The sequence below is a fragment of the Alligator sinensis genome, unplaced genomic scaffold, assembly GCF_000455745.1.
Source record: "Alligator sinensis unplaced genomic scaffold, ASM45574v1 scaffold741_1, whole genome shotgun sequence".
Taxonomy (NCBI): domain Eukaryota; kingdom Metazoa; phylum Chordata; order Crocodylia; family Alligatoridae; genus Alligator; species Alligator sinensis.
The window spans coordinates 1543674-1555934 of NW_005842212.1; the positions used below are offsets into that span (position 1 = coordinate 1543674).

At 43.5% G+C, this 12261-nt stretch overlaps 1 protein-coding gene across 5 annotated transcripts in view; it reads left to right on the forward strand.

Moving 5' to 3' along the window:
* Window positions 1–12261, forward strand: part of NME5 (NME/NM23 family member 5) — a 49003-nt gene that overhangs the window by 3830 nt on the left and 32912 nt on the right. For 2 of the 5 annotated variants that reach the window (XR_001358276.2, XM_014521409.1), the window contains exons 1-4: window positions 6000–6054; window positions 7372–7516; window positions 10967–11172; window positions 11578–11678. Coding sequence is in view for 4 of the 5 variants with exons in the window: in XM_014521409.1 (XP_014376895.1) it covers window positions 7388–7516; window positions 10967–11172; window positions 11578–11678 (436 nt within the window). In the remaining variant the exon portion in view is untranslated. Of the gene's footprint in view, window positions 1–5999; window positions 6055–6169; window positions 6207–6519; window positions 6543–7371; window positions 7517–10966; window positions 11173–11577; window positions 11679–12261 lie in introns of those variants that run through there. The other 3 variants (XM_014521410.1, XM_014521412.1, XM_014521411.2) reach the window with 3 other exon arrangements.

Below are 12261 nucleotides of genomic sequence, written 5' to 3' on the forward strand. Positions count from 1 at the left end.
CATGAGAGCAGCCCTGGAAAAAGGAGAAAAGTGTTCAAATAGCTGATGTGGGCAAGGGAACCAGGTATCCTGGGATTCATTGGAGGTGAGAATTAGCCTTTGGGAGCTAGATGAGAGATTGTAAGTAGGATAAAAAAAATACCAAGAAGGACCTTGAAATGGGACATGAGTAGCTTATGTCTGAGGTGATAAACAAGGAGCCTCTAGCTCAGGGGTGGGCAAAATGCGGCCCAGGGACCAGATGCAACCTACTAGGCCATTCTATCCGGCCCGCGGGGCCCCTAAAAAATTTAGAAAATTAATATTTAACTGCACCTGGCTGCCTGTCATACGGCCCTCAATGGCTTGCCAGAACTCAGTAAGTGGCCCTCCGCCCAAAATAATTGCCTGCCCCTGCTCTAGCTGAAAAGAAAGACGAGTGACACAGTCAGAGCAATGAGTTAGGAAGATAATTGATGTGCCCGCGGTAATTTGAATAGAGCTTTTGCCCCATTCATTTATCAAGACTAGAGAAAAGAAAATGGTAGTAATTGAGATACAAGTTGGTGAGAGCCCAGACATGTTTTGACTGCATGGGTGGATAATAAAGGTCCTATCTTGGAGATGTTGCACGGAAAGAAATGTGCAAGACCTAGGTATGGCCTGGATATGAGACCAAGTAGAGCAAGGGCCAAATTGAAAATGATGTTGGCGCTATGAGGTGGAATGACAAGTAGGGTAGTGACAGCATCCAGTGATTAAGAGAGGAGATGGGTGAAGGGCATGGGAAGGAAGATTAAGAGCTTGTTAGCCATGTTGATCTTGAACTGATGGCTAGATCTCCACAGAGGAGTGTCAGAGAAGCAGGCCAAGATTTTAGATTTGACAGATGGAGAATATCTAAAACAGGGCCATTCAACTGGTAACCTATGGGCCGCATAGTTAATGTGCAGCGCCTGGGCTACCACCTAGCCACTACCCGCACTTTCAGTCTGGTCGGTGCTGCAGCCTAAGTCCCCTGCCTGCCCCTGACCTTTGCTTCCTGCTCCCATCCTAAGGGATGGGGAGATGCTGCCCATGGCACTGGAGAAGCCTGCGGCACAGTGCAGCAGGGAAGTCTGGAGCCAGGGAGAGAGATGAGGTGGGGTTGCTGCTTGCACATGTGGTGAAGCAGGAGGATGCCAGGGGCCCGTATCGCACATTAGCATGGCCCCTGGTGCATACAGCTCCTGCTGGTGTGGCCCACATAGTGTGTGGCCCCTAGCTCCTTGGACAGTGTACAGCCCTGATCTAGAGTTTAGACATAATTCACAGAGAGCAATTGGCTATTTTAATGGATGAGGCTACGAAGAGAAGAGGAGAGGAGAAGAGAACCCTTTGCGACCTCACGGAAAGATGTAGGAGAGACGTGGAGGATCCTCCAAACTTCCAAAGGATCAAATTATTAGAAATGGATGAAGAGGACAAGGAGAAGACAGAAGCCAAGGAAGGGCAAGATTTCAAGAGCCTGGCTGAAGGTGTTGAAGGTGACTGACATGTCAAGGTAAAGACAGAGAAGTGTTTCTAAAAGACACGGGAAAAGGGGGTTTCAGTTGAACGGAAGGGGTAGAAACCAGGCTGCAGAGGGACTAGGATGGAAGTGAAGGGGAGGCATTCCAAAAAGTACCTGTAAACAAGCGGTTTACTGAGCTTGGGGATGGCAAGAGGCATTAGCAGGAGAGGCACCTATGGGCGTAAGTGGATTTATTTAAGGTGGGAGAGACTATCACAATGGGGAAGAGCCAGAGGAGAGTGAGACACTGAGAAGAAGAATAAGGTAGGGGACAAGAGTAGCTTGTGGGAGATCAGGAAATGGAATTGGATTTTTTCATTAATATATTTCATGTTCCAGGTCAAATAATCAGCCAGATTGGTTCCAAATCATATCAATTGAGCAGAACTCAGCTGTTCCAAAAACCAGATCAACTGAGCAGGCAGAAGTCAATCGTTCTAAACACCATGTATGGTGCTGAAACTGGCCATCACCCTCCGTCCCAGGCCCTCACCCTGGGACTTCAGATACTCCCAAATCCATTAGCAGGCATCCTACGTGCAGACCCAAGCCTGGACATCTTGGGATTCAGATGCCCCCACTTGATCTTAGCCTATAAGAGGTTGGTCTAAGCCAAAAGGCCAAGAAGGAAATGGAGTGGGATAGGGGTCACAGGTGCAAGTGAAGGGGCTAGAGAAGGTAAGCTGCGGGGAGAGGGAAGGTCATGTATTATTTCAGTAAGAAGGAAATGGTAAGCTGCTGTGCAGAAAAGGGGAAGTGTGAGGACGGAATCAAAAGTACCAAAGAAACCACTAGAATTGTAGGCATGGAAGTTGAGTTATTCAGCTAAGAGATGGTAGATGTGGAGGAAATCAGCCTGCTGATTTGCACCCAAGCTGCTTTGCATCTTCTGAGTGAGCTGAGAGGCAAAGGAAGCTGATGCTGGGGGCACATCAGGGCTGTGGATCAGCAGGACAGAGAGAAGCAGACAGACAGAAAGGAATAGGTGGCAGCAACAGAGGCAAAAGGTGGGGGAGCCTTTTAATTTAGGTAAATTTATGACCAATGAGTTATTATTCATAAAAATGATTTCAGTGTTTCACCGCCAAAAGCAGGTAGATCTGTCCAGTAGACAAGCATGAAGAAATGGTCTGAATATGTAATCCCTGGCACTAGTCACTGTCCTTCATTTAGTTCTTCTTTCACCTGTTATTCTGTCACATAAAATGGGATTTGCCTCAGACTCTTTTCAAAAACAGTCAACCAAACTGCACCCACTTAATTTTTCCACATTTGCACAACAGTACAGGGCACTGAAATAATACCAGTGGTTAAAAAATAATAAAATAATACCGGTGGTCTTTTGTTACCAGAACGCACCTGTAGCCAGAAGTCTTCAGTGTGTATATATTTCAAGCAGCTAAAAATAAAGAAGACTACTAAGGCTAGCTAAACCTCTTAACAGATAAGAAGAGCGGCAAAGGTACGCCCAGAGAAGAATTCAGAACTGCAACCGACGTTCGTTATACTGTAATTGTAACTTCAGTATTTATTCATGGGTCAGACCCTGATCAAAAGTCCTCTGAAGCTAAATGTGAGGCTTTCCACTGAGTAGAGTGGGGTGTGGATCATACCTGAAGTTACCAGAGAGGTTTTCTCAAGGGCCATGGTGATAATATATACTGATGATGCTAACGTACTATGTTGTAGGGCTAGTTTTGTTTTTTGTTTTTTTTAAGTAACAGGACTCTCTTGGACATTATTAAAAGTTGCTTATGTATCAACTGAAAAATATTATTCTTTATTTCCTCAGAGTGTGGGAGGAAATAAAGAATAATATTTTTCAGTTGATACATAAGCAACTTCAAATTTGTTAAGTCCATCTTACTAAGACTTGTGAAACCTAGCATGAGAAAGCCCAGAGTAATTGGTTGAATCTTCAGGTGTCTTAGCTTTCTGATTTGCCAATTCAGGAAACTAAAATTAGATAACCTCCTCCCTCCAGAAAACTTCTGTAAGCAACCACAGGAGAAGGAAAAATGCCGTCAGAAGCAGATCAAGAAATTCATAGGAAGAAAAAGACAGTCGGGGAAGAAAGAATGGGAACCCTCTCAAACAGAAATTCATTTATTGGAGTGATGTAGCCATAGAAATGTGCATTCACACATTCTTAAACATATGCTTACATTGTTAATGCAGCTGTGCTTACAGTTTAAGCATCTGTGCACGCCAGTGGCAATTCTGCTCCTATGCATGTGTGAGTACCCATTTTGTGCATGCAGCAACAATAACTGGATGGGTAAAAAGAGCTACTGAGTTGTGCAGTTCTTTGAAGAATGGTTTAGGACTGCTGCAAACTCAGATTCTGGCTGCTTCATCAATGACTTCCCCCATTTCAGTGGGATTTTTTTTAAACTTCAGCCACAAAGGTAGACTGAATATTATACTTATTTGATTCAAATGGATTTAATACTTTATGTGGGACCATAGTTTCAATGTTAATGCTAAATATGTTGGTTTGTTTTTAAGAACATTTAATTTGAGGTTAAAAATCAATCAACCAAAATAGCTTTTTATTCACCCTAATTTCCACAGGTGTTAATTACCTAAATATCTTTAACTATCTGGTTTCTAGCCTTTTACAAGAACCCTTGAACATGAATAACATTTAGCAAACTAAGGTGAGGATTCTGCAGCCAGAAATTTGTGGCAAATGAGACAGTTCTCATGTGGTCGACAAGAAATGTAGCAGCAGATTTCAGCATTTTTAAAAAAATAATAAAATAGCTTGCATGGAGTGTAACAGAAGATGAGTAAATGCATTCAGTCCAGGATCCCACTTTATGTTTTAATATTATCATTTTATACAGTCCGAAAGCATTTGGTGTGTCACAAAACCATGTACTGCTCCCCTGGAGCTGGCAGGTTGCGTAGGCCTAGGGACAGGAAATACCTTGCGCAGCCTGCCACAGGAAGAGAAGAGAGATACAGTATGTACATAAGTAAGCAGTTCAGGCTGGAAACTGAAACTGGTGGAAAACTTTCAACCTCTGTTACCTTTCAAGGGCCAGGTTCAGATCTCCCTGCTTGCCCTGGTGAACTACGTGATTCTGCTCCATGGAGACAGTGACTTTAAGGCGCTAGGAAGGGGTCTCATAATGCTGTACCTGAAAAGGGGGCAGCTTAGTAGGTTTCTTAGATTCGTTTTAAGAACCCGTTCCTGTAAAAAGCGAAACAAACCCTTGCTTGCCTTGGCATTGCGGATGAGCTGGGCCGGGCGGCAGACACACTGCAGACACCTCACGGCCATTTTTGACATTTTATTTTCCAGGGACAACAAAAGCTGCAGGGCAAGGCTGACTTCTGCGGAGCAACGGTGACATCTCGTGGTCTAACAGGAGACAGTATCCATACAGTAGGCAAGGCTGTGCGGATGGAAAGGCTACATCATAAGAATTGCCATTTACTGAGCTGGACCATAAGTTCATCTTGGCAAGTCCCCTGTACCTAGTGGCAGAGAGTGGATGCTGACAGGGAGGGAGAATCCAAGAAGTTCCGATTCAGAGACTGTCTCCCTAACTCCCGTGCTCAATAGCTACTGATGCCCCCATCCTTTAAGACAGAGGTTCTCAACCATTTTTGTATGAGGACCCATTTGTAAACCTCAAAAGCCAGTCCCAACCCAGAGCCCCTCACTCTGGATCCACTGGTCTTGGTCCCCCCCAGTATGTGGGGCAGGGGGTATATATGAGGTATGCAGGGCTCAAGCAGCCCTTTGTAGGCTGAAACTCTGCCAGCCTGCAAAGCCAAAAGGCAAAGCCAGTTTCCCACGTTTTTCTTCTTTTTAAAGGAGAACCCATTTTTCAAGCCTGTTGATCCACTTTTAAAAACCCTTTCATACATCCTTGCAGCCGACTTTTGGGTGAGGACCCACAGGTGAAGAAACGCTGCTTGAAGACACCCCCCCACTACTCCACGTTTCTCAGCCCCCATTCATTTTGATCCCACCTGCTTCATCTCCCGTGTTTCAGCCTGCAGACAGGCCACTGCCCATTTTGCTGCATGATGAGATGGTTAAATCTGCTAAACTCAGAAAAGGGAGCCCACGACCTTCATTTCCGCACACTACACAAAGATGGCTTGAAAGCTTCCCGCAGCCGAGGGCGGTCAGCTCCGTACCTAGACTCCTAGGCAAACTTTTAGTATGGGCCCTGCTGCGCCACCTTCCTCGTGCCTCCCTCCCTGGATGAAAAACGAAAAGGAAGTTTTGTTTTGTTTCACGACATCAGTGCAATAAAAGGGTGGAAATCATCGCTGCTGTGTGTGGTGGGACACTCACCCCCCCAAACAAGGACTGGGCACAGGCTGGCAGGAAAGGGACATCAGTGAGTTTTGTTTTGTTTTGAATTTATTGATTTCATTTTTCCCCAGTGACCAGTCGCTGTGCAGCAGCAACACCGAAATGGCTGGCAGCGGCGCGTAGGGGGCGGGGCCTCGGGCCGGTGTCGCGTCGCTTAGCAACCGCGGGGCGCTGCTGAGGGCAGGTGCGTGGGGCGGGAGCGGGGGTTTGCTTTGCGCTTAATTAATACTATTAATTAATGTATTATTAATGAATCATATATCAATTTAATATATTCATTATTTTAATTCATCCTGGCCCTGCCTGGCTCAGCAAAAACCTTCCACACCAGCGCAGGTCTGTGGCTCCGCCGGCACCCCGGGGTGGGGAGGACCGGGTTTGAGCAGACTCGCGTGCGCCGCTCCGGGTTTTACTTTTGTTATGGAGATGAAAAAACCCCCCACGCCCGTTTTGCTCCCCTACAGCGCAGAGAACAGCCGAACGTGCGGGGCGTGATGGTGCGGCAAATACGCCTCAGCCGCGCTCGTCTGGACGCGGCCTCGGACTTCACCGAGGCCCTCGTGCTGCTCGGCGCTCAGCCTTGCACGTTGTTTCTCCGATTTCCTCCAGACCAGTTGCTGACCAAATATTATGAGCCCGAATGTATTTTGCATTGTTTTAGCTCTAAAACCAGTAAGATGACCCCTGTTAAGGAAGATTGTGGTAGAGCTTGGCTACACAGTTAAGTTACAGCTGGATAGAAACCAGCTCTAGAGTCGTTACGTGTTTTCAAGCACTAACTTTATAGCTGGTGGGCTCTTTTATTTATTTCTTTTTTTATAGCTCAGTAATTTTTAATCGTGTGATAATGACTTGGCACATGTGGGCTCTGCCACGCTGTACATATATGGCACAACCTTGCAATACATTTCGACAGCTGAATTGATTGCGTGATTGTGTGATATATGTACCACGTGGCAGGGGCATTCGTGTTTTAGGGCTTGATTTTGCCCTCTGCCGTTGCCCCTCTGCACACGTGGATTATTATAGTCCTCCAAAATTTTCCCAGCTTATCTGGAAGGGCTGCAATGAGCCTGTGTCTTTTCGTCCACGAGGTAGCACCGTCTAATATTTTTTTCAGAAGATTTTTGTGTCTGGCCCTTGCTGTGTGTGATGGCAGTACTCGCTCCCTCTCATATTCTCTGAGCAACGTGTCAAAGCAGGTAGTGATACTGGTACATAAGGAACTGCAGGTTCAGCTAACAAGAAACTAAGTTTAAGGGCTTATATTAAGGGCTTTTCTACGCAGGGAACTTGCTGTATAATAAGCTAGGGCATACATTTGTAGCACACTGGCAGCTCCATACTAAATCCTTGTTTGGACACTCTTTGAAAGTAAACTAAACTACTTGTTCCTTGGTGGTCATTATATCTGCACAGAGTTAGTGAGAGTTGCTGATGACACCCTAATTTACACCCTGTGTAGACAAGCCCCAACTATGATTACACACTCTCTTTGCAGTAAGAGACGAGCAGAGATGCAGATGTTAATGCCCGAACCTCAGATTTACGTAGAGAGAACTCTGGCCCTCATCAAACCTGACGTCATTGACAAAGAAGAAGAAATAGAAGAAATAATCCTCAGATCAGGATTCACCATTGTTCAGGTAATAGTTCCTGCACGGAGGAAGGTCCAGTGTATTGTCAGTGTTGATGTGAAGTGTCAGAAAAAAGTGACCTAAAATAGCAGATTCTACACACACACGCATCCTGATGCTCCATGTTTATTGTCCCTGTGGTTTTTATAGAAAATGCTCCTAGTTCACAAATCAAACACAGAATTTTCTGCCAGCATTGCAAACACAACTTGATGTCTGAAAATCGGTTTGCATGCTTTAATTATACATCACCTGCCACCAGCAGCAAAACAAAAGATCGAAATATAAATGAGCTAGTAATTTTGCTTCTGCTGCGTGCAGTAGAACAGAATGTTTGATGTAACTGTGGTTATATTAATTGACTTGCTGACTGCAGGCAAACACTGGTTTTGTCAATAGACTTTAACTCTGATTTAGTGACAAGGAAGTACAGGTATGTTTTTTGTTTCAAGCAACTATTTAGATGGAACCACTTTTTAAAGATTACAGTAGCTCATGTGCATTTGACAACATTTTTTAATTTCATTAATTGGCATTGAGTTTTTCACTTATGTCTGTGGCTTTGCCTACTTGCACGTTTAAATATTGCAACTTTTCTGATCAGCACACCTCACAATTTTGTAAGTGTGTTTTCTAAAAAAAAGGTTTTAAATCCGCATTGTTGCATTTATTCATCTCAGTTCCAGATCAGAATTGAATTGTGTACTTTAGCTGTAGTAATTTTTTCATGTGCAGTGCTCTGTGCAATAATAAAGGGACACCATTTGAACAGCAAGAACTTGGATCTTTATTTGAAGCCTCATGTCCTCAGTGTTGCTGCTTACAGCTCTGAGGTGCATTGTGTACCTGGAGCTATTGCAAAATTCCTCCAGCACCTGGAACTTCCTGGTGTCAGCTTCCAAATCATCCCTGCTACAGCTCTTCTTCCAACCTGCAGGGGAATTGAAGGTTGTTGCCTTCCCGGTGTCTGGTTCATGCTGCTTGAAGCTCTCACGTGTAGTCTTCAGAAGAAACTGTGTTAAAAGGGAATGTATATTTTTACTATGAATTGAAAATATATTCCCCAAGCTATGATCTGCAGTTTATACCTTCCCCCTTTACAAAACAGAAGCATGTAAATCAGCTTCATCACTAAAAGGCAAAAAGCCTCCTAGCAGTTCCCCAGGAACACCAAAGTTTGCTCTGATATGATCCAGAAACATTCTGCACAAGTGTTGTCCTTCTCTGTCAAAAGTTGCAAAGCACGCAGCCACCCGCTGCATTGAAGGGAGGGAGGTAAAGAAACATTTCTTTACTGTCGGAGTCCCCAAGGCCTGGAACAGACTCCCCACAGAGGTGGTGCAAGCACCTACTCCAGATACTCAAGAAATATTTGGATGTTTATCCTAGCTGACTTCCTGCCCCTCGGTCAGGGGGCTGGACTCCATGATCTTCCAAGGTCCTTTCCAGCCCTGATGTCTATGAAATCTATGAAAGAGTAGCTCTGGCTGCTCTGTTGCCTGTTTCCCTCCCCCACACCCACAGAGTGTTGGAGTCCGCAGGAAGCAGAATAAAGTCAAAATTGGATCTCTTGGAGCTTAAGGCAATGCTGTCCCAAGAGCTGCAGTGAGGGAAGGGTAGGAACCAACTTCAACAGGACACACAGACACTGCCCCCTCCCGTGCCACCCCAGATCTTTCCTAAAGCACTGAGTGCTGTCCATTGTCCTCTGAAATAACAAGTTAAACACTCAGGCTGTAAAGGTTAGCTGTCACGTCTGCCATCATGAGTCACAATTGGATTTCAGTAATAGGCCACTAGATGCCACTCTTTCATAGCTATTACATATTATTTTGTCATGGGGAAACAGCCTAACAGTCAAGTAATTTCTTTTCTTCTGCTTGTTTGGACTGTTCAGCTATTAAAAGGGTCGGTGTCAAGCACAGCATTGTGTTCTATGCCAATATATAGGAGCCTTTAAGTAAGGACTTGAAATCTTCATTTCACATTAGGTTTGCCTCCCCCCTCAACTATACTCCAACATCTGTGAGTTTCCCCTTTCAGTATCTCATGAAAATATTTTTCCTTCAAAACGTTTAATATATATGTAGTGCATCAGACAACACAAAGCTAAAACTGAAGAGCTGGAAAGGCAAGGAGGTCCTTAGAGCTTTCTGTGATGTGCCCATTGACATCAGCATTGAAGTTAACAGGCACTGTTTGTTCCATATCTCATAGGATCAGACTAAAAAAATGTACATTTTCTTCTTATTTATTGTGCTTCCTCCCTCTAATGGTTACTTTGTCCCCACTGATAATCTGTGAACCTATTGCCTTAGCCCTTGGTACCTGCAAGCTGGATAATTATTTTGAAAAATGTGTACTTTGAATGAAACATGGAACAGTTGTATAGTTAGTGGCCTGCAATTAAGGGAAAATTGCAGAAAAAATGATTGAGGTAGCTGAATAATTAAACCATAAACCACAGCTAATGCATTCAGCTTCTCATATGCAGTCTAATCAGTATTATGCATTAGGTTGAAAAAATGCTATACTGTGTTTATGGTTACACAAGTGATTATTCCCATAACCAGTTCTTGCATGCATTCAAATGTGTGTCTGCCTAATTTTCTGGCAAAAAATGAGGCTTTTTTTCCTGCTATTAACACTGTAGAATCAATACACTTCTGCAAAAATGAACTGGGTTCTGCTCTAGCCACATAACATCAACAGAATTAGCACCTAACTTCCAGCTGAAGAATATTATTACTGCATGAGCCAGAAAGAGCAGAGCTCGGCTGTCAGAGCCCAGGGTGAGTTTGCAGTTTTTACTTCTACGCCTCTCAGACCTGATGTCCTGGTTACTAAAAGTTTATTGCAGAGCAGTTGAAGGTGTGACTCTAGCATAGCTAGTGATACCTGTGTTAGGTTTTATCCTATAACTAAAGCAGCGGCATAGATTGTAGTATGTGCTGTACAGGGCTTGCCTGGGGTGCTGAGCAGGTACCTGAGTTACTACCCTTCGCTGAAGTCCATGCTGCTGCATTTCACTGCTGTTGGTACCTTTGTTAGCTAGTTTAAAGCTAGCATTGGTATCTGTGCTCTTGCTGCTATCACACCTCTAGTTATTTTATAGACATATCCTAGGAGACAAACATGTGATCCCGCAATGCTTCTCTGTCACTTTTATGAGTCCTTTAGAACAGACAAAATTGGTTAGTGTGTGGTGCTAATAATGCCAAGCTCACCGGTTGGATCCCTGTTTGAAGCTTTCCTGCCTCAGGCAGGGAGGTTGGACTCACTAGATGACCTCTTGAGGTCATGCTTTCCAGCCCTACTTGTCTATGAACTCTATGATTAACTCAATATTCTAATACTAGGAACTGCCGTAATGAGAGTAAGTACTGGTAGAAGCACAAATTTTGTACTTGTGCATTTTTTGATTAAATATTGCTTTTTTTTTCCTTTTATATTTTATAGAAACGAACGCTCCAACTCAGCCCAGAACAATGTAGCAATTTTTACGCAGACCAATATGGAAAAATGTTTTTTCCTAATTTAACAGTATATATGAGTTCTGGACCTTTAGTTGCTATGGTTCTTGCCAGACATTGTGCAATCTCCTACTGGAAGGAGCTAATTGGGCCATCAAACAGCATAAAAGCTAAGGAAACACACCCTGACAGGTAACCCAATACAGAATAGAGTCTCTTTTGAATCTTGGCTTCACTGTAGTCAATGAAAGCATTTGCCATTAACTTCTCTGGGTCAGAATTTCATTTTTTTTGTACAAAAAGCATATGGATTTGGGACAGTTCATTTTCAGTTTGAGATAATGGTGTGATACAGATTTTTTTCACCTGTATTTTTAAATGTACAACACGTAGTCTGTCACAGAAAATTGTTGGTTCGTATACAGTACTGAAGTATAAGCTGCCTAATGGTTCTATAACAGAAAAAAGTAAAATAAAAAAATATGAATTTTGGTAATTATATGTTATGTATTGTATTTATTACAATCCGAGTGATACTGTAGACACTCGAAAGAGATTTACGATTGCTAGCCAAATGCTTTTCTCTCTTGTTTTTAGTTTAAGAGCAATCTATGGGACAGATGATCTGAGGAATGCGGTTCATGGCAGTCTCAGATTCTCATCAGCAGAAAGAGAAATTCGGTTCATGTTTCCTGAAGGTAAAATGTTATTGATTGTAGACTGTAAATAATAAGTCCTCTTGGGCAGGATATGGTTCTTCTCCCATTCCTACTTGTCTCCAGCCAAACGTTTAGGATGGGGCCTAGTTTAGTTGGAAACATTTTTATCATTTAAAAACATGTCTCAAAACCTAGTGTGGATCTTTAAGTCAAAAGGATGTTAGAATATCTTCCTCCTGGAAACAATGGATTTTTCTTCTTCAGAATACCAAGTAAACCTTTACATCTCCTTTACCTTTTGCAGTCTTTTAAGGTAACTGAGACTCTCCCTTCTCAAAATGGTAACAGAGCACTGAAGGTGTTTCCCCCGACGAGTCCCCTTCCCCTGATAAATATCCAGTGAGGTGTACATGGCTTCAAGAAACAGTTCTATTTCTTCTTCTTCTTCCAGTCACCTGTACGAGTGACTTTTCCCTGGTGCAACCACCCATATCAGTGCAAAATCACAGCAGAATTAGTGCACAGGAGCTACATCGCTTCCAGAATAATTTTTTGGGGTGACACATTGCAGTTGTTCTGAACCACAGTGAGCATCCTGTAGAGAAGCCATACTAAGGGTTAT